The sequence below is a fragment of the Eschrichtius robustus genome, chromosome 6, assembly GCF_028021215.1.
Source record: "Eschrichtius robustus isolate mEscRob2 chromosome 6, mEscRob2.pri, whole genome shotgun sequence".
Classification (NCBI taxonomy): domain Eukaryota; kingdom Metazoa; phylum Chordata; class Mammalia; order Artiodactyla; family Eschrichtiidae; genus Eschrichtius; species Eschrichtius robustus.
In genome coordinates, this window is record NC_090829.1 from 59,164,393 (window position 1) to 59,186,704 (window position 22,312).

The window sequence follows — 22,312 nt, forward strand, 5'->3', positions numbered from 1 at the left end:
CAACAGTGGCTGTACCACATTCCCATCAGCAATGTATGAGGGTCCCAGTTTCTCCACATCCTCACCAACCCTCATTGTTATTGTTTTTATTATACCCAATCCATTGGATGAGAAGTGGTATCTCATTGTCGTTTGGATTTGCATTTCCCTAATGGCTAATGATGAACGTCTTTTCATATGCTTATTGGCCATTTATGTATCTTTGAAGAAATGTCTCTTCAAATCCTTTGCCCATTTTTAATGAGGTTATTTGTCTTTGTATTGTTGAATTCTAAGAGCTCTGGATACGGGTACCTTATCAGATATATATGATTTGTGTCCTTTGAAGCACAAAAGTTTTTAATTTTGATGAAGTCCAATTTGTTTGTTTTTTTCTTTTGTCACTCGTGCTTTTGGCGTACCTAAGAAACCATTGCCTAACCCAAGGTCACAGAGATTTTCTCATATGCTTTCCTCTAAGAGTTCTGTAGTTTTAGCTCTGACGTTTAGGCCAATGATCCATTTGGAGTTAATTTTTACATATGGTGTAAGGTAGGGGTCCAACTTAATTTTTTTCCATGTGGATTTGTCCTGGTACTATTTGTTGAAAAGACTGTCCTTTCCCCTTTGAATGGTCTTGGTAGCCTTGTTGAAAATCAGTTGACCATAGGTATGTGGGTTTATATCTGAACTCTCAATTCTCTTTGATTGGTCTGTTGATCTATATGTTTATCCTTATGCCAGTACCAGACTGTCTTGATTATTTTAACTTTAGGTATTTTTTTCTTCTTAGCTCTAACATGTTGTTTATTTCAAGGCCCAAACAAGAAAAGGGCCTGAGTGTGATTATTTTCCCCAGATTTTGCCGAGCCGCTGACCGTGCCGGGTTGTGGAGGAGCAGCTTTTGCTGGAGCCTCTGCTGGATTGGATAACCAACCTCCGGAGGAAACTGTAGCTCTCATTACCTCCATGGGATTCCATCGAAATCAGGCTCTTCAGGCGCTACGAGCAACGGTAAGCCTGGGAGACTGTATGTGAACACCTTCTTGTTGGAGGTAGTTTGTGTTTTGTCAGTAGCAACTGAAACTTTCCAATGTCCTTTGATCGTTTTGAATCATGTCTGTCTCATGCTATACCCCACCATGCCCCACAAAGATTTTTATTTGTGTGTAGTATATATAAAGCTAAAATAAATGATTGAGGGAATCATACAGAGATTTGAAGAATAAGGAGGTATTTTAAAAAGGAGGGAGATAATACACTGGGGGCAAGTTGACCCAACTGAAAGAAACTCTGTATCATCTTAATGTTTATTAGCATGAGGTCAGAGACTTGACTTGGAGCTTGCTTGCGGCCTTAGAGCAAAGAGGGATGCTTGAGATTCTGTGTTCAATAAGGCAGTTCTTTAGGAGAAATTGTGCTTTTCTGATACCAAGACCTTGGAGCAATGTCTCTCAAAAGTCCTCATAGAGAAGTCTCCTTGGAATTCTCTGCTTTTGTTTCTCTCTACAAAGAAAGAAGGTTTTTCAGGTATTTGTGAAGTCTTGATATTATCAGGAAAGAAGGGACCAGGAAACGGGAGGGTAGATGGAACCTTTCCTTTTGCAGTGCAGATATCTGTTTAGTATTGAGGGAAAGTACTTTTTTTTTCACACCATAATCCATTTTTGAATGGATATCTGCTCCTAATTCCTTCTTGCTTATCCTGACTGGTTGCCTGCTGAGGTCCCTTGCTGAGGTCACAGCGGCTCTCTCCTGGCGCCGGGCAGTGTGGCTGGAAAAATCTGTTTCCCTTTAAAATGCTTGAAATGTCTCAACCAGAGTTTGTTGTACGCGGGGTGCTTGCTTATGCCCCAATTATTTTGCTTGCTTGACTGTTTAATTGGAGATTCTAACTACATCTAAACAAATTCTTTAACTCACCAAGTGATACCACAAAGGGAGAAGACAGAAATGTTTTTTTGGTCCATTGATTTGAATTACATGGAGTTCAGTTTAAAACAGTGTAACTTAACTAACCAGTGTTGTCATCATTAATCAAGGCATCAATCTTGTCTCTACTGCAATTCAACCACTTTGCCAACATTTAGGAGAGGAGCTCTGATACAGTACTCATGTCGGCTTCCCTCTACCCTGCATGGTTATCTGCACAAAATACAATTGGTAGAGAAGATAGTGTGTGCAATTAGTGTGGCTTTGGAAAGGGCTGCACTGAAACAGATGCCTTTCTCTTTGGCATTTTGCCTCCCATCATTATCGGCATCAGCCCACAGAAATGCTGAGCTAAGACTGATATGGGCTTTGCAGTGCTGACCTGCTGCTGTGAGCTGTTTTCCAGAGAATCCAGTTACAGACTTCGGTTGGGAGACTTGCAGAACGTCCACGGAAAGTGTTTCATATGCAGGGTCAGAGCTTCTTACTCAGAGGCACTTAGGACTAATGAATTCAAGCTTCCTGTCCTATCTGCTTGACATCCTGGTTCAAATGGTCAGGATATAATGAGGCCCCGGGACTGCATACATCGTAAAAATGTTTTGTTTTATTAGAATAGTAACCTGGAAAGAGCACTGGATTGGATCTTTAGCCACCCTGAGTTTGAGGAAGACAGTGACTTTGTGATCGAGATGGAGAATAACGCCAATGCGAACATTATTTCTGAAGCCAAGCCTGAAGGACCTAGAGTCAAGGATGGATCTGGAAGTAAGTTCTTGACTTAGGGATTGTCTGAGCTGTCGTGATTGTACATTCGGTTCGTGCCCTTCCCTCCCACTCCTGAATAGTAAAACCTTTGCCATCATTTAAAAGTTAGCACAGATCCCAGCTTCTCATAAATGGTGCACTTGGCCACTTTGCATAGGCCAGGGTGATCTGAGGAAGTCTTGGGCAGACTCAGTCGTGTCACCTGGTAGTGTGTGTGCCTCAGTTTAGTGCCAGCTCTGACTTTGTCTATCATTTGAGGTGAAATTTCATCGTGGACCATGAAAGTTTTTGTCCAAAAGAGAGCATTTATTTTCGTGGTGATATTTTTTAAAGAGTTGAACAGCAGTCTTATAACCTTGACCCTGTCGTTGCTCATACCTCCTCCTGATCATTTTCTGAAGGGCTGTCCGGCTGGCAGGAAGAGGTGCCATAGGCCCAAGGAGTGCCTTCCATCAGCAAGCACTTACATATGTCACTCTGTGCCAGAGTAGGGCTCTAAGCACTTTACCTAAGCACTCATTTAATCCTCACCACACCCATTTTACAAGTGAGAAAACAGAGGCCTAGAAAGATTAGGTAACCTTGCTCAAGGTCACATAGCTCTTCAGAGGTGGAGCCAAGATTCAGAGTCAGAATCCGTGTTCTTCACCACTGTGATACCCTGCTTCTCGGGCTGTCCTTGCCTACAGAATCGGAGCCTGGCAGCCATCATCTCCTCCGGTCAGGTCCCAGCCTGCTTGGCTCTCAGTGTTATTTCCTCTGCACCCCCCAGACCTACAGCTTGCGTGCCTGGTATGGTAGCCACACCACCAGCCTACTCATCTGTCCTCAACCCTCTTCTCCCTACTTCCAGGCCTTTGTTCAGGCCAATCCTTAGCTGCGAATTGCCCCTTCTTTCCCATCACGGCACACTGAAATCCTCATCGTTATTCAGAACTTGGCCACAGATTCCATTTCTCTGGACCACTTTCCCAGGTTCTTGTCATAATTGGTCCCTCCTTACCTCACATGCTGGTAGTAATTATACCAGTATTAACAATCCTTCCATTTGGGTCACGTTTCATCTTCACAGTAACCCTATGAGGTAGGTACCATTATTATCTCCATGCCGCAGATGAAGAAACTGAGGCAGAGAAGGCAAAGTAACTTGACAAGGTCACTGTGCTGGTGAGAAGTAGAACCAGAATTCCAACCCAAGCAGCCTGCCTGCAGAGCCTGTGCCTGTAGCCACTGTAACGTAGTAGCCAGTGTAACGTAGTGTTTGTTCTTCTGTTATTAGAGGTATCAGATTCATCTTGAGATAAAATTAGTTGGGTGAATACCTGTGTCTCCCAGCTGACTGGGAGCTCATGGAGGACAGAGGCTATTTTACTTTTATAAAGCTTGTGGTGTCCAGTGCATAGAAAGTACCAAGTTAATAATAATTGGATTTAATTAAATTTACCATAACAGCATTTGCTCCTATAATCGTATGGCTGTAGCTGTACTCATTAATGGTCTTACCAGACCTAACGCATATGTATTGATATAGCTCTAGAGACAGAGAGGGGGAGGGAAACTTTCTTCTTCTTTTATATAAAATAGGAATTTCTTCACTGAAGTTGTTTTAATCCAACTAGACTAGAAAAGGAGGAGCTGTAGTTCTCCCAACTTCCACATTCATCTAAAGGGTCTTGTATTACTTTTCGGAAATCATTGGCTTGCTTGAGACATTAAAAGCTGTTACGGACAAGCATTATTCAATAATTCACGAGCAGGATTTATTATGTGTTACATGCCCATCGGTTCACTCCTTCCTTGATTTTCAGTAATGGACTCTTCTTTAGGGAAGGTGAGTTCTTGCAGAAGGAATACACCACAAGATGGGGCCGCTGTAAAGCTGCCAAGGTATTTGGCTGCAGAGGGAAGGAGAGTCTGATCATTAGGGTTTCCTGTGTTCTGATGGAGCTTGGAGGGACCAACCATTCTCTCAGAGAAGGTCATTAATTATACAGGGCAGGCACAGCCTCTCCTCGGGCTTACTGAACTCAGCGTGACCTGCACATATTCCTGGGTTTTGAGTTGCATCCTTGAATAGGATGTCATGATGATGTTTTTCACCACCCTTGAATTTAAAGGCACTCTGGGCCAAACTCTATGGCTTTACTCCTCATCGCTCCCAAATTTCGGCACTTATGGGTGAGGGTGGGGAAGGAGACAGTGATGCACTATGAGAAATCACGTATGGGATATGCAGAATCTAAGGGCAGTAGGAGGTGAAAAATTTAATTATGAAAAAAGCATAAACCACCCTAACTCACCAAATGCATTCTGCACTGGATTTTATAGAAGAACAGGTGTTTTAAAGTAACCTTTCCAGCAGTGTGTCTGGCCCATGGGAGGTGATCAGCAAGTGAATGATTGAAGAATTAAATGAATGCCAGGTGCTAGTGGTCACAGGGATAGTTTTTTTTTTTTTTAATTTTATTTATTTATTTTTTAGCTGTGTTGGGTCTTCGTTTCTGTGCGAGGGCTTTCTCTAGTTGCGGCGAGCGGGGGCCACTCTTCATTGCGGTGCGCGGGCCTTTCACTATCGCGGCCTCTCGTTGCGGAGCACAGGCTCCAGACGCGCAGGCTCAGTAATTGTGGCTCACAGGCCCAGTTGCTCCGTGGCATGTGGGATCCTCCCAGACCAGGGCTCGAACCCGTGTCCCCTGCATTGGCAGGCAGATTCTCAACCACTGCGCCACCAGGGAAGCCCAGGGATAGTTTTTTAAATTACCTCCACTAAGTACCATTTGGAGGAATTAGCAGTGTACTGTTGCATTCTATTCTGTTCCCTTTCACAAGAAAGGGAAAAGATGATTTCTTGTACTTTGCTGCATTAGCACCTGAACTCATATGTCACTTTTTTCCTTTTACAAAAATTAACATTTATGTTGTTTCTTTTTCGTATAATTAAAAGGATGTATGATAATTTTAGCAACTGGAGAAAATACAGATATAGGAAAAGAGGAAAACGAAAATTACAATCCTGCTACCCAGTCATAACCCAGTCACTGTTAAATGTTTTGTGTATATTCTTTAGACCTTTCTTTGCAAATATATAAAAATGAATATAAAAATGTATATTTATAAGAATACAGCATTCTATTCTACACATGCTATTTAAAAAAATTTGAAGTATAGTTGATTTACAATATTATATTAGTTTTAGGTGTACAACATAGTGATTCAATATTTTTATAGCTGACACTCCACTTATAGTTATTACAAAATAATGACTATATTTCCCTGTTCTGTACAAGATATCCTTGTGGCGTATCTACTTTACACTATACATGCTATTTTATAGCCTGCTCTTTCCGTAACTGTGGGTGTACATTATGTAAATCTAGGTCATTGAACATATATTAATATTCCATTGTACCATAATATATATACCTAATCTTAGCCTAGTTGTTGTTTAAATAAAAGATGATTTCAGAAAGAGTTTTAAATAATGGGGTTATTTGCACATTCAGAAGGTGATGGCAGTGATTTTTTTTTTTTTTTTTTTTTAAAAATAAATTTATTTATTTATGGCTGCGTTGGGTCTTCCTTGCTACGTGCGGGCTTTCTCTACTTGCGGCGAGCGGGGGCTACTCTTCATTGCCGTGCGCGGGCTCCTCACTACCGTGGCTTCTCTCGTTGCGGAGCACGGGCTCTAGGTGCGCGGGCCTCAGTAGTTGTGGCTCACGGGCTCAGTATTTGTGGCTCGAGGGATCTAGAGCACAGGCTCAGTAGTTGTGGCACACAGGCTTAGTTGCTCTGCGGCACGTGGGATCTTCCCGGACCAGGGCTCGAACCCGTGTCCCCTGCATTGGCAGGCGGATTCTTAACCACTGCGCCACCAGGGAAGCCCCGATGGCAGTGATTTTTAAGTAACACATTTCTTAGAGGATGAATGCAGTTCACAGAAGTACAACAAATGCCTCTTTCAATCTCTATCCAGGTGATAAACATTTGTTCAACTTTTCAGTTTCTTTCATTTCTTCCCTCCTCCACCCCCTCCCTTCCTTTTTTCTCTATTAAAAATAATGCTGTAATGAACATTCTTGAGCTCTCCCTTATTATTTCTTTAGGGTAAGTTTCTGGAAGTGAAGTTTTGGGGTCAAAGCTGCGTATTTTTGAGATGTGAATACAGATGATCCCATCACCAACCTCCCCACCCCCTGCCCCGCCCAAAACACAGCCCTGTGCTCCTGTGCCCTGTCCTTCCCAACAGTGCTGTTGGCTGAGCACTCTTCATGTGTTTTATATCTTTATTGCCTAGTTGTTGTTTTTCTTGTGTTAATCGCTTCCTCATTTCCTTTGCCCATTTTCCCATTTTTATTGAGGTTTTTAGATTTTTTTTTTATTGATTTGTATGAGAGTTTCAAATACTGTAAATTAGTTTGGGAATACCTCCTAGCTTTACAATATTGAGTTTTTCTGGCCAGAAACGTGTTACCCTTTTCCTTTGCTTCGTATCCTCCTTCTCCCACCCCTGCAGAACTATACAGTTTTCTTTATAAACGTCTTCTGCCTTTCTGGTTTAGTTCTCAGAATTACATTTTCTGTGTTACTTATGAATAACATTTTTCCCCATTATATTTTCTCAATTGTTCCTGCTGAATTTTGGAAAGTTCCTGGTCTTGTAATTGGCCATTCTCCAGGGATTTGATTAGAATTACATTAAATTCATAGGTTCCACTCCGGGAGATGTGTTGTATTCTGTGTAGGTGAGTTGTCTGCATTCCCAAAACATTGTTTTTTACCTTTATTTTGGTTGGTGAATTGGCTTGGACATTTGACTTGGGGGTAATGAGGACAATTTAAAGGTTTAGGTGATTTCTATTTAGGAGCAAAATGGAGAGCCAAAACAGACAAACCAAGTAAAACCAACAACAGTGTTTTCAGGGTTCTTTTGTAAGTAGCAGGATTGCTGAGCCAAACTTGTCTAAGCAAAAAAGGGTGTCTTGTAATATAAAAGCTGGAAAGTCCCAGGAAGACTTGACTCTGGGCATGCCCTTGACTCCAGGACTCAAGCCCTTTTATATGAGTATATCTCTTGCCTCTGGGGTTGGTTCCAGTCTCAGACAGGCTCTCCCTCATGGCCACAAGATGGCTGCCAGCGCCTCCTACTACTGTATCTTTCCAGCAGAAAGAGTCGTGTCCCAGAGTTCTCAGCAGATGTTCTGGGAATGTGAGAGTCTGTCACGTACCCTCCCCTGTCGTCATGTCCGCGCCGAGAAGGGAAGGGTTGGTCTCTTCAAAGCACTGGTTTGAGTGTGGGCCTAGACCAGCAGAATCAGCGTCACCTGAGAACTTGCTGGAGATGCAGATTCTTGGACCTCACCCAGACCTACTGAATTAGACCCTCCTGGGGCGGGCTTAGCGAGGTGTGGTTTAACAGACCCTCCAGGTGGTTCTAATTCAGCTTAAATTTGAGAACCACCATTTTAAACAGCAAGATTAGGTTACTCTTACTTTAAGATGGAGGATGGTGGCCACTGGGACATCACTCCAGCAGGTTAACGCTGAAAATAATGACATGGTAGGTGTTTGAATTGGAAAAACAGTGACTGGGATTAAAGAAGCACTTGTATCAAATTCTTCCTTTCGGGAATATGTAATTAAAGATTACTATTGCCATCTTTTTGAATGAGGAAGTAATGTCATTGCATGAAACTCTTTCATTTAAATGTTATCTACTTTGATTAAAAGGATTTGTGCTACTAACACTTGGTGAAATAGTAGCTGTCCTTTATTGAATGTCTACTAAGTGCCAGGCATTTCCTCTACCGCTTTTCCCTGGCTCCTTTACAGCAAGGTATTCGGATGAGAAAGTGGTAGCTGACAAGGTTACCGACTTGCTTATGGTAGGACCACCTTGTAATTCAGGTCTGGCTGATTTTGAGGACTGCATTTTCTCCTTTGCCCCCTATTGAGTCATCCTATTTCAAGTTTTCTGAATTGGAATGGAGGCAGGAGCCTGTTTTTCAGAAGGCTCTATTTATTGTCATGTCCTACCTGTTTTAAGAGCTGCACTTAACTTCCTGTTGAGTTTTTTAAATTTTTAAGAAGTGGGAAATCAAGTCATCAGTCTGACCTATCTGGGCTTCTGCCATTTGCAAAATGATTTCTGTTTCTGTGTTGCAGTTAATGAGCGTTTAATTTTTTTTTTTGTTAAAGAACTCACTGATTGCCAACGTAATTAAAATGTGATTAGTCTGTGATTACTCAGAACCTGCGCTGGCCCCTTTAGCCTCATCGCTGTCAGGGTGCAGACATCTCCTGCTGCAGCTGGGGATTTTCCAGCAAGGGGAGCAGAGAGACATTTCATTTACATAGTGGTGGGGCTCCCTGAGGAATGCAGCCAGAATAGGATCCGGAGAGCAGAGGCGCAGCGCCCAGGGAAGCCAAGCCCCAGTGGTCTGTTTGAAAGCAGTACACACGTACTTAATACATCTGGGCTCTCATTCTTTTTTTTAAAAATTTATTTATTTATTTATTTATGGCTGTGTTGGGTCTTTATTGCTGCGTGCGGGCTTTCTCTAGTTGTGGTGAGCGGGGGCTACTCTTCGTTGTGGTGCACGGGCTTCTCATTGCAGTGGCTTCTCTTGCTGCGGAGCACGGGCTCTAGGCATGTGGGCTTCAGTAGTTGTGGCTCGCGGGTTCTAGAGCGCAGGCTCAGTAGTCGTGGCGCACGGGCTTAGTTGCTCCGCGGCATGTGGGATCTTCCCGGACCAGGGCTCGAACCTGTGTCGCCTGCATTGGCAGGTGAATTCTTAACCACTGCGCCACCAGGGAAGTCCTAGGGCTCTCATTCTTATCCCTCATGTCAGCACCTGTGCTTTTCAGTGGTGCTCTTGGAAGTTAAGAGGAAGCCACTTTGGAGTAAACTAATTTACACTGAAGTATAGATGACTGAGAACTATTAAGCTTAGGGGGAAGTGTTTGATATTTGTTGTTTTAGGCAGTACACAAATGAGAAGTCCAGGTGGATTGGTAATTTCGAGCTGGCTGGGGCTGGGGAGGCAATTTGTAGAGCTTTTAAGATCCTGTCCACATTATCAGCTGCCTTGAGCTGTTACTGATTTACTCAAATCCTCCTTGTTCTCTTTTTGGGAATTGAGTAGTTTTCTTAAAGCTCCAAATCCGCCCCCAATCCCCACCACACACACGGGTCTTTTCTCAGAGCAGGAATGAAGGAAATCAAGCTGTTGGGGGTGGAGACTGTTTGAAGATATAGGGTGTTTGTGAGTCAAATCCTGGTCAGTTGGGGATGACATTTTCCCTTCTGTTGTTAGGGGTGGGTTATGAAACACATTATTCAAGTTAGGAAGATTCAGTTGGAAAACTCAGTTTTGGTGTCTCACCAGAAGGCTGCAGAGCCCCGGGGTCTTGGTGGTGGTTTCCAGGAGTCTTTTGGTGTTTCTGTATTCTGAGCACTCTGTAGACTGACTAAATAACGTGTCATGGCCTCATGATAACTACTGCTTTTCAAGTGGATGTAGATGCTATAATGGTTTATAAAATATAAATTAATTTAACTGCACTCCTGAATCTAGAGTTTGCTTTCGGTCATGATGTGTGGTTGAACTATAGTTTTCAAAAAGGTAAATGATGACTGTCACGTACATAAAAACTGAACACATACTACAGATTTTCTTTGACTCGTTAATTAGTTAGTTGTTATTACTGGTTCAAAAGCATCTGAAAAGCTATTTAAAAGATACCTAAAGATAATTTGATGGCTGAGTTAGATATAAAACTAGTGTCTATCAGGATCATGTCTCCTTGAGGTTACAGGTGTTGACAGAAGAAAGATGCACAGCCCGAAAGTTTCAAGTGAAGTTTTCTGCGGGGACCTTACTGAGGACTGTAGCTCTGAGGAACTGCTCTGAAGAGGTAGAGAAGGAGCCAGGATATATAGGAGTGTTTTGCTGGAAGAAAAACATGTAGTCGAACATTAAAAGATTACTGCTAATCACAAAGAAAAGACATCTCAAGTTAATGATTTTAGTACTTTCCTATGTAGGGGAAGACGCAAGAGTCTGGGCTCATTGAAATTATTCCTTAGATATGCATCTTAACTGTCTATCTAAGGCTAGTATCCAGAGCACAGAAAGCTTGCTCTTTTTCTCCATCCTGATTTCCCCTCAGGGTGCACCGTGGTGGGGTAGCTGCAGAGGCTGATGCAGGCTTGATCTGTGTAGAGCTGGAATGGCAGACAGCGTTCCCTTCCACAGCACCCCCTCTTGGTCATAAATTTGACCAAGGTTTGGAGGGCATTTGGTGACCAATTTGTCCCACGGTATTAGGAAATCTCATGCCTAGGTCAGACGAGGATTTTGTTGACAGGCCATTCAACATGCTATTTTTGGATCAGGCCCTGTTGATAACCTAAAATTCTCTGGATCATCTGTCTTACTAGTTTATTACGATCCAGGAAATGTTTTCCCTTATCGGTTCTTTCCATATCTGGAGTTGTACTAGTACAGTTATTCTATATAGAGTTATATATGTGATCAGTGGCCTCAAGATGTTTAGCCACCATTACTTTTGTCAGAGGCCTGTTTACACGTCAGGTAATGCAAGAGACAACTATTTTTTTTTTTTTTAATTTTTAAAAAAGTTTATTTTTTATTTTTGGCTGCCTTGGGTCTTTGTTGCTGCACACGGGCTTCTCTCTAGTTATGGTGAGCGGGGGCTACTCTTTGTTGCGGTTCGTGGGCTTCTCATTGGGTGGCTTCTCTTGTTGCAGAGCACGGGCTCTAGGTGCGCGGGCTTCAGTAGTTGTGGCACTCGGGCTCAGTAGTTGTGGCTCGCGGGCTCTAGAGCACAGGCTCAGTAGTTGTGGCGCACGGGCTTAGTTGCTCCGCAGCATGTGGGATCTTCCTGGACCAGGGCTCGAACCCGTGTCCCGTGCACTGGCAGGCAGATTCTCAACCACTGCGCCACCAGGGAAGTCCCGAGACAACAATCTTATGAAATAGAATATCCATAATATAGCTAGTAACATTAATAAGGTCATAGTACAGCAGAGAGATACAAAACATAAGCAGTTTGAAACAACAAAGAGAGAACAGATTAAAACCATGATTAGTATAACTAGTTGTAATCTGGATTGCAGTAAGCCATCAAGTCCAGAGGGGAGCCAGCTGGAGAAGCCAAATCCTGGGGGGATCAGGTAGAGAGAAAAAGATAATGTTTCATCTTCGTTTACAAAGGTAAACTTTATCAATATGTTGTATATCATAGTTAGCATAAGAGGAAAGTTCTTCTGGAAAACAAAGATTAAAAGCCACTAATATTTCAGACAAAAAGGCATAAAATTATAAATTATATTTATCATTCAGTTCCATGTGATTAATTCCTGTTGATCGAGATGAAGCCACCAGGTTTTCTATTAGTTTTGTAATTTCTTACCTGGTTTAGTAGTATGATCTAAAGGTCATCAGAAACTTGTATTTGTCAAAAAGTCCTTTTTATGGATCTTCTTGAAGATCTTCATTTTGTAAAAGCATCAGAGTAAAACAGTTATAACAGGGAAGAGCCAAATCTGACTACATGTTGGATCTATTTCTTTTACTTTAACCTTTGCTTTCCGATGCTTTTGTTCACTAAAAGGATACTGTCTGTACATAATGGCCTGCCTTGGGGAACCCTGCCCCTCTGCCTGAATGTTAAACCAAAGTGCCTTTGTTCTGGGAAACATCCGGACCCTCTCCAACTGTGGATGGCTGCAAGAAAGAAGAAATGAACACATCCCCTCCCCGAGGCTGGCCATTCCAGGTGATATTTGCAAAACTTATGGCCTTTTTACTTTACTTCCTCATCTCCTCCCCCTCTCTGTGCATCCAAACTGGCATCCAAACCCCGATAAGATGGTTATTTTGAGACTTTAGTCAAAATATTTAGTCAAAATATTTAAAATATTGAGACTTCAGCCATCTTCTCGGTCTGCCGGCTTTCCGAATAAAGTCGTATTCCTTGCCTCAGCACCTTGTCACCGATTTATGGGCCTGTTGTGCGGCGAGCAGAGCAAGCTTGGACTCGGTAACAAGTTTGGCTTGGCCAGCCAGGAGCCTTGCTGCTCGTGGCCAGCCGGCCCCGGTCAGGGAACACTGGGGCAAGGCCCTGGCTGCCGCCAGGACCATTTGTCCTGAGGGTCTTCCCTTCAAAATTACCCGAAGCGGCACCAGCTACCCCAGCGCTTGGCAGTTGAAGCAAGGAACCGACCAACTTCCGCGAGTCCACGGACTCGATTTTGTAGAGATTGGTAAGTCTACCCAATTCGGTAACTGGTTTGTTGGTTGTGGTCTTGATCTTGTTTTGGTTTTGTGTATCCTTTTGTGTCGCTAGTTGGGGAACTCGATTTTGTAGGGTAAGTCGCTCCGGCGTGCACACCCCGGAACATATTCCCCTCTCGGTTTGGGCTTTTCCTTTACGGGATAAGCCAGTTTGTTTGATTGGGCTACCCTGTTGGAGGGGGGACTTGTCATCAGACTCTACCTGATTTGGGACCGGTTCAGTAGGGAACTAGTTTGTTGGTTTTGCAGGGTAAGTCTACCCGATTTGGGAACTAATTTGTTGGTTTTGTAGGGTAAGTCTACCTGATTCGGGAACCATTGGTTTTGGTCTTGGTTTTGTGTGCATCGATGCTAGAATTTGTTTGGGCCTTTTGTGTTGGAATTTGTTTGCGTCTTTTGTGTTTTGGTGTTATCAAACTTATAAAAAATGGGAAATACTCCATCCATCCCGAAGGAGAGCCCTTTGGGGCGTATATTAGATAAATGGGCTTAAACATAGCCATGAGCCTCTAAGAGAGACATGATGTACTATTGTAATAGAATGTGGACCCAATATGTAAGATCAGAAGAGCGATGGCCCCTGAATGGCTCACTCAATTATTACACGATCTCCCAGTTAGAAGCGTTTTGCAAAAGAGCAGGCTGCACCGGCAGTTGTTACAACTGCCCACCCCCCATGCCGCCATGATATTCACTGCCTCCTGTTTCCCCTACCCGTGGGTATCAAATAGAAGTTTCTTTGTTAACCCTTGGAGCACAGGAGCCTGATTTAGTATCACCAGCTAAGACTCCACAGGGCCCCCAGTTTGGACTGGGAGCCGCTTCCGCAGCAGGGCAGTTTCCCTTGCCCTGACATCCTGTAAGAGGCCAGGGGGACTCCCTTGGACTTGAGGCGTCAGATTCTAATTTCCCCACAGGAGCCCCAGGTAACTTTGACAGTGGGGAACAAGTTGATTGACTACCTTCCCTATTTATCTTAAGAGGCTTGTAAATATTAAATAAAGGAGAAACAAAGTCATCCTAGGAAAAACTTGCCTGTATCTTTGAGATGCAAATGTCCTATCCGGTCTTCTCAGGAACCCTCATCTCTGCCATCTTTTTAAAATGCAAACTTTGAAAAGAGGGTAAAGTAATTTAGAAATTGACTTGTCAAGGCTAAATAAAAAACCTAAGTGTCTTTTCTATAAAAGTTCAGCCTTCTAGACAAGTGAGCTTGATTTGTTCCATCTGCCAGAAACCTAATTTTAATCCAACCTCTTTTTGTAAACTGATGGGTTTTACATTGCTGTACCTGACTCAGGGCTGAAATTTTGAAATGAGAACTATGATGTCTCTGTGTGCTTGTGTCCTTGTATGTGTCTTTGTCTTCGGATAACATTGCTGAGGCTGACTTGTGGATGAGCTCTATTTAATTGGCTTAAAGAAAAGTAAGCGCTTACAAACCAAACAATTCTAAATACAAGAAAAATTAAGCTAAATGAGTTTCAGGTTCACGTGAACTGAGACATATTCAGTATTAATGTTTGTTTGTTGATCTAATTAATACAGACATGTAATTAGAGTCATCAGATATAATACTTTTATTGTGCCTAGGTTTAATATAAGCTAAATAAAATCTTGTTATATCTGTTGCAAATTTGTCAGCAAGGAAAGTAACTTGATGTGAAGAAACTTTTAAGGAAAGAAAATGCAAATGAGATAAGAGCTTTAGGTGAACTTTAAAAAATAATTATCTTTTAGGAATGTCTATCTAAAATTAATCTCTCCAGATATTTGACAACTTGAAAGTTAGAATTGTGCTAAAATGAGTTAAGTGATGGAAGGTTTATGGAAAGTGGACCCCAAGAAAAGAGTTTTGTTCATGGTCAGGATTGACTAAGTTTAAAATAAGTTTGAGTAAATAAATTTTAAAAGTAAGCTGTTGCAAAACTTGAATGTGGCTTTTCTCTTTGTTAAGAAGACAAGGTTTCTTAAGATTTTGAACTGCCTTTGCTAACAGATTTTAAGTTTCTCTGCGTTTTAAGTGATCTGTTCTATATTTGCCTTTGAAATCTTTTATTGTTACTTAGGTTAAGTGAATAACTATTGTTTCACAGTGACATGTGATCCTATCTGACTGTTTTAAACCCTTTTGACATTTTTTTGACAAAACTTCCCAAATCACATTATGAAGCTCCTTTGACCTCTAGCTAACTTTGGGATGCTTCAAAGGGCCCCTGAAACATCCCAAAGAGCGATATTAACTAATTAGCTTCACTTGGTAAGTTGAATTACATGGCAAGTGTTGTCAAATAAGTAATAAATCTTCTTGGGTTATGTTGTATGGCAAATGATACAGGTATTCTAGAGATTATATGGAGTTCCTAAAATTTGGTATGTCCTGGTAAAATGTTATCAGTTATAATTCTAGTTATTATCTGAAAGTGTTCCATGTCACAGCAGTAACCAAGTTACTTTGTCAATTGCATTGTAATCAGATTTAAACGTGCCTCCTTAAGTCTTTGGTCATTATAGACAGTTATGGTTTCACTCTGACACCTTTGCAAAAATGCTTCCTCTTCAAGAAGATTTATAGAAAGGAGCTTTGGATAAATACAAGTTTCTGACTTTCAGACCATAGTGGTGAACTGGGTAAGAAATTGAAGAATTCTAATGGGAAACCTGATGGCTTCATAAAGCTGTTAACAAGAAGGATTTAGTTACATAAGGCTGAGTAAACTGGTGAATATGGTTATAATTTTTATGGTTTCTGTCTGAAAAATGGTTTAAATCTGTGTTTTCCAGGTATAAGGAAAACCTTCCCCTTAAACTAATTATGACTTACAGTACTTTGGTAAATTATACCTTTGTAAGCCAACTGTGTGTGCTTTGTGTCGCCCTGCTACACTCTGTCAGTGTTACTAGCTGCATTACTTATATCCTGTCTGTTTTATAAGATTGTTGTCTCTTAAAGTACCCAGTGCATAACCAGGCCTCCAACAGAACTTCTATGGCTAAACGTCTTGAGGAAATAGATCACATTTAGAACATAAAATAATTGTAATAGTGTGATTCTAGGTATGGGAAGAAGCAACAAGGGAAAATGTCTCCTGGATCATAATTAGATAGAGGATCCAGAGAATCTTTAATCATCAGTAGGGCCTAATCTGAAAACTAGCACCTGGAGTGGCATATCAAGAATGCTCCCCTGACCTGGGATAAGCCTCCCAGTGCCGTGAGACAAATTTGATCATGAAATGTCCCCCAATATTGGTCAAAATCCTGACCAAGAGGAGAGGATCTGAGAAATGGAATATTTCCTGCCACATCAGTCGTTAGTGATTGCACCTCCAACGTGAGCCGTGAGCCCTGAGGAAACTCAGGGTATTAAAATACAGGAAACAGGCCCCAGATAGCCGAGGTGCCTATCAAGGGAGTGATTTCAGTGAGCTCAGACTCTTGCATTTTCCCATACATAGAAAAGCGTGGAATTCCTTAACTGGAGATGCTCCCTCCTGGGATTGAAGCCCTCAAAATTCCCACTGAATAGATCATAACTCTCAACTTTTAGGTTGTGAATATTTTTTTAAGACTACAGGAGTAAAGGAGACACTTTCCAGAGAGGAACGAAAGAAACAACGTTTGGAACACTGGCACTGATGGCGAACGCTCCCAGGAAGATCCATCTGACTTCGTCACCCGTTTTTCCACAAGATTGTGGAATGGACATTGACATTGGGGAATTGTAACAGGGAAGAGCCAAATCTGACTACATGTTGGATCTGTTTCTTTTACCTTAACCTTTGCTTTCCGCTGCTTTTATTCACTAAAAGGATACTGTCTATATACATAATGGCCTGCCTCGGGGAACCCTGCCCCTCTGGCTGAATGTTAAACCAAAGTGCCTTTGTTAGGCAAACATCTTGACCCTGTCCATCTGTGGATGGCTACAAGAAAGAAGAAATGAACACATCCCCTCCCCGAGGCTGGCCATTCCAGGTGATATTTGCAAAACTTATGGCCTTTTTACTTTTCTTCCTCATCTCCTCCCCCTCTCTGTGTGCTATAAAAGAAACTGGCATCCAAACCCTGATAAGACGGTTATTTTGAGACTTTAGTCTGCCATCATCTCTGTCTGCCGGCTTTCTGAATAAAGTCGTATTCCTTGCCTCAGCACCGTGTCTCGGACTTACTGGCCTGTCGTGCAGTGAGCAGAGCGAGCTTGGACTCGGTGACACAGTGACAAAAGACTTCAAATGGCATGGTTAAGCATATTATAATGCAGTTGATAAGAACCTTGGTTATTTCTAGGACATACAACATTTTAAGATAATAACCAGAATTATGACTGGTAACATTATACCAGGATATACCAGATTTTTAGGAATTCCATATAATTTTTGGAATATCTATGTTAATGACATTTACCCATATAATATAACCTAAGAAGGTTTATCACCACTTATTTGACAATGTTTCCCATGTAATTTAACATACCAAATAAGTCTAGTAAGTTTAATACCTCTCTTTGGGTTGTTTCAAGGGCCCTTGGAAGCATCCCAAAGTTAGCTAGAGGTCAAAAGGATTTCATTTAGAATTTGACTTGGGAAATTTAGTCAAAGATAGCAAATGGTTTTAAAACACTTGGTCAAATAGGATCATAGGTCAGTGTGAAACAATATCTATTCATTGAATCAAAGTGACAATAAAAGATTTTAAAGGCAAATACAGAAAGTTACAACAGATTACTTAATAGATAAAGAAACTTTACAATCTGTTACCAAAAGCAGATCAGTGTCCCAAGAAGACTTTGGAGGGGGCATCTGCAGTGGCTGTTGGCTTGATCCTTGTAGAACTGAAATGGGAGGCAACATCCACACAGGTGGACCTCGTTTTATTGTGCTTTGCTTTGTTGTGCTTCAGAGACGTTGTGTTTTTTACAAAGTGAAGGCTTATGGCAATGATGTATCAAGCAAGACTGTTGGGGCCATGTTTCCAACAGCATTTGCTCACTTAGTATCTCTGTGTCACATTTTGGTAATTCTCGCAATATTTCAGACCCTCCACCAGCAAAAAGATTACAACTTGCTGAAGGCTCAGATGACGGTTAGCATTTTTTAGCCTTAAAATGTTTTTAAATTAAGATATGTACATTACTTTTTTAGACATAATGCTATTGCATACCTAATAGGCTACAGTATAGTGTAAACATAGCTTTTATTTATATGCACTGGGAAACCAAAAAAATTCATGGGACTTGCTTTATTTCGATACTTGCTTCATTGTGGGGGTCTGGAACCGAACTCACAATCTCTCTGAGGTATGTCTATATATATTCCACTGGAGAGAATTTTTTGATATCTTTCCCAGACAAAAATCTACAGCTTAACAAGTAACTTCACTAAGTTTGGAAGCTTTCTTTAATCAGTAGTAAGTAGTGAGATGAACGAAGTTCATTCCCCTACACCAGGGACCAGCACATTTTTTTTTTCTGAAGGTCCAGATAGTAAATGTTTCAGGCTTCATGGGCCATACACTTGTCATCTCATATTTTTGTTCCTCTTCTTTCCCCCTTTCTTCTTGGCAGCACAAAAACAGGCTGTGAGCTGGATTTGGCCTATGGGGCATTGTATGCCAGTCCCTACCCTAGACCATCCTTGGGTGGCCTTTCCTCCACATGATACAAAAGGGCATTCTGCCTACCCGTTCTACTTTTCAAGTTTGCACATAATTTTTCTGACAGTGCTTTCTCAAAGAATAAAATCAAGTTCAATCCCTTATTTTGTTGGGTGGAGGTGGTAAAATTTTGATGTTAAAAAATTCTTCGTGTTAGAAAGGTTGTGAACGTGTTCCTAAGTTCAGAAAAGGACGGGTTTTGTTGGGAGAGGGAAGTGGGGATGCGAGTTTCAGACAGTTTAATTCTGGCTTGTTAGAGGGACTCTGTTGGCCAAAGTGGTTTAGGCAGTTTTGTCCAGTTCTTCCGGGTACTTTGAAAGCTTCCCTGTTGAAAGTCTGTTAGCGCAAGTTCTTTTGCCCGACGCACAGTGAGACCACACAAACCGAAACGTCGGAGTTTGGAGCAGAGGAAGGTTTATCGCAGGGCCATGCAAGGGAACGGGTGGCTCACGCTCAAAAAAAAAACCCCGAGCTCCCCCCACAGGTTTCGGCAAAGCATTTTTAAAAGCCAGGTGAGGGAAGTGTGTCGCAGGTTATGGGATCAGCCCGTGCACAGTTCTCTGACTGGCTGATGGTGAGGCAACAGGGTGATGTCACAGGGGTTAACATTATCAGTCCTCGGGCTCCAGGAGGCCTGGGGACCATGTGCTCGTGATCATCAAGTAGTGAACATCTTCCATTTGGTGGGGGACTTTCACATCTGTAAAATAACTCGGGAAATGTGCATCAAATACTGTTGTCTAGGTACAGAGAGGAGCTGAAGCTGAGGATATGGGGAGGGGTCTGTCCCGGGAAGGCCCCATAGGGTCCTGCTCGGTTACAAGTCAACACTTTTGAACTGATTTACCTTGCTTAAAAATGCCTTTTCTATCTAAATAAAAAGGGGTCTCTGTACTTTTTGAGAGTGTGGTGATGCTATTTTTGGGGGGAGACCTCTGGGAACTAGGAGAAGAATCAGCAGTGGCTTCCCTGTCTGGTTTATTCACCTTGACTTTCTCTTTGGAAACAAAGATAAATTGAGATTTCTTACCTGTTGAACTTTTGCAGACTTATTGAGATTCTCTTTTGCTGTTGGTTCCTAGCAGGAGGCCTTGAATAATGCATGGAGCGGTCGCTTCTATTGATAAACACAGTTAATTTTAATTATAGGACTAAGATTTATGCTAATCTTTTTTCTTTATTTTTATGATTTTGAGTATACACGTGAATTAATTGCTTTTAACTTAAGAGGGGAAAATGCCTTTGGGGGCTTAATGACATGTTTGGGTGTGTTGGAGTGTATGGATTTGTTCTTTTCTCTATGTCTGTCTATTTTGTTAAATGTTGGCTTGTTGGTACCTGAGCAATGTTTCACTGAAAGGACCCTGGCTTATGGTGAGAAGTGCTCATTAAATACTCTGTTCAGTTATTTAAGGCATTGTTTTGGGGGACAGTTTCTCGTGAGGGAAAAGCCTTGGTTGGAGAATCACATACTCTCTTCATTCCATGAAAATTCTAAGAGGGCATCCACCTTGTGGGAGACCAGCCCCGTATCTCTCAAATTGAAGATTTGGAATTTGATATAAAATTATTCCTAAAGAGCTTTAAAAACCAACCAGGGTCTAGGAACATGAAAAAGTCTCAGCCTACACTCTCTCTTGTTTACTAGGGTGGGGATGGGTTCTTAGTGATGGGGAACACTGGGGAGGGCTGACGAGGGTAGGGTCCCTGGATCACTAAGTGCCAGGCAAAATGATTATCATTCACAACTGTTTTTGCCTGGTTTCTGTTTCAAACCTGTGATTTTTTTTTTTTTTGGTGTGTGTGTGTGGGGGGGGGGGTTGTCAGCTGATGTGATAGCTAGCGACAAAAACTTAGTTAATGATGGGAAAGGCAATCCCCTCTGATTCATTTCTTTTTAAAATAATTATTTCACTAATTTATACCCCAATTTATACTTTGGTAGGGGGTTTATAAAAATGTATACAATATGAAAATATAGAAAAACAAGTGAGGACATGGGGTGAAGGGAGCCATGCCTACTGCATGCTAAGCACTGTTCTCTGTGTCTGGAATATTCCAGTAAACAAAACAGACAAATGAAATTCAAAATATATATATATTTGGTGAGTTTATAAAACTAAAAAAAACTACAGAACACCAAAAAAATCCCAAACAAACTTCTCGTCCTTATGGAGCTATATTCTAGCCTGGGATAAAAGGAAATAGACAGTAAGTAAATACACAAATAAGTATGTGATATGGTATTAGTTTGAGCTCCATGGACAACAGTAAAACAAGGTTGGGGTGAGGGTGGGGTGTAAGGAGGGAGGAGTTGCTATTTATAAGGAACACTTCTCTGAGATGACATTTGATCTGAGCCCTCGATGAAGTGAGGAGTGGATCATATGGCATCTGAAAGAAGAGTTTCAGATAGAGGGACCATAGGTGTGGGGATTGAAGCCCTCTCTGTCAGTGAGACGAGTAGCCGGTGTGTTTGAGGAGAACCCAGGAGGCCGGAGGAGCTGGAGTGCAGTGAGGGGGAGAGTGGAAGGAGGTGGGGGGACCTCATAGGTCATTGTAAGAATGAGAGTTGCAGCCATACTGAGAGTGGTCGGTAGGGGTAAGGGAGGAAGTAGGGAGCCCCGTTAGGAGGGGAAGCTATTGCAATAATTCAGACAAGAGATGATGGTAACTTGGATTGGGGCTTACTAGTGGAGGTGGTAGGAAGTCGTTGGATTCTGCATATATTTTGAAGGAAATGCTGGATATATTTTTGAAGGATTTGCTGATGGATTGGATGTGTGTAAACAGTGGGAGAGAGGAGTCAAGATTTTGTCCTGAGTTACCGGGAGAATTGAGACGGATAAAGCTGAGGGGAGAATGCTCAACAAACCAGGAATGAAAGGGAACTTCCTCAACCTGATAAATGGTACCTACCAAAAAACCACAGCTCACATCATGCTTCATGGTGAAGACTGAATGCTTTTCCCCTAAGAGCAGGAACAAGACAAGGATGTCCACTCTTGCCACTTCCATTTAACATTGTGAAAGAGGTTCTAGCCATGGCAGTTAAGCAAGAAAAAGAAATAAAAGGCATCCAGATAAGCAAGGAAGAAGTAAAACTATTTCTGTTTGTAGATGACATGGTCTTATATAGAAAATCGTAAGGAATCTACCTTAAAAACTATTAGAACTAATAAATCGGTTCAGAAAGGTTGCAGGAAACAAGACCAATATACAAAATTCAATTGTAGTTCTATACATTAGCAGTGAACATTCTGGAAATGAAATTAAGAACATAATTCCATTTAATGCCATGAGACTGGATGAGATCAACCAGAGAGGGAAGGGGTGGGGGGGGGGTGGCAGAGAGAGAGAGGATGAGAATGTACAGGGTGTGTGTGTGTGTGTGAGAGAGAGAGAGAGAAGATAGAGGGAAGAAAGGCTTGAGGTCAGAGCCCCAGGTCACCAATGTTTAAAAGTCAGGAGAAGAGGAGAAGCCAGTGAGGCACCTGGAAAACAAAGAGAGTCATGTCCTGGGGGCAGATGTTTGGGGAAGGAGGAGAGGTGGTCCATAGTATGTGATGCGCTGAAGGCTAAGATGAGGACTGGGGATTCACAGCTGAATATGTGGATGAGCATTGGTGAACAGCAAGAGAGAGAAAGAATGAGAGAGG

The 22,312-nt window shown here is 42.0% G+C and overlaps 1 protein-coding gene across 2 annotated transcripts in view; it reads left to right on the forward strand.

The window, feature by feature from the left end:
* USP13 (ubiquitin specific peptidase 13) overlaps positions 1-22,312 on the forward strand; it is a 120,809-nt gene that overhangs the window by 93,594 nt on the left and 4,903 nt on the right. Inside the window, exons 18-20 of one of the 2 annotated variants that reach the window (XM_068546286.1) lie at positions 839-993; positions 2,526-2,679; positions 12,316-12,463. In XM_068546286.1, coding sequence (XP_068402387.1) covers positions 839-993; positions 2,526-2,679; positions 12,316-12,368 — 362 coding nt within the window. In that variant the 3' untranslated portion in view covers positions 12,369-12,463. Of the gene's footprint in view, positions 1-838; positions 994-2,525; positions 2,680-12,315; positions 12,464-22,312 lie in introns of those variants that run through there. The other variant, XM_068546285.1, reaches the window with a different exon arrangement.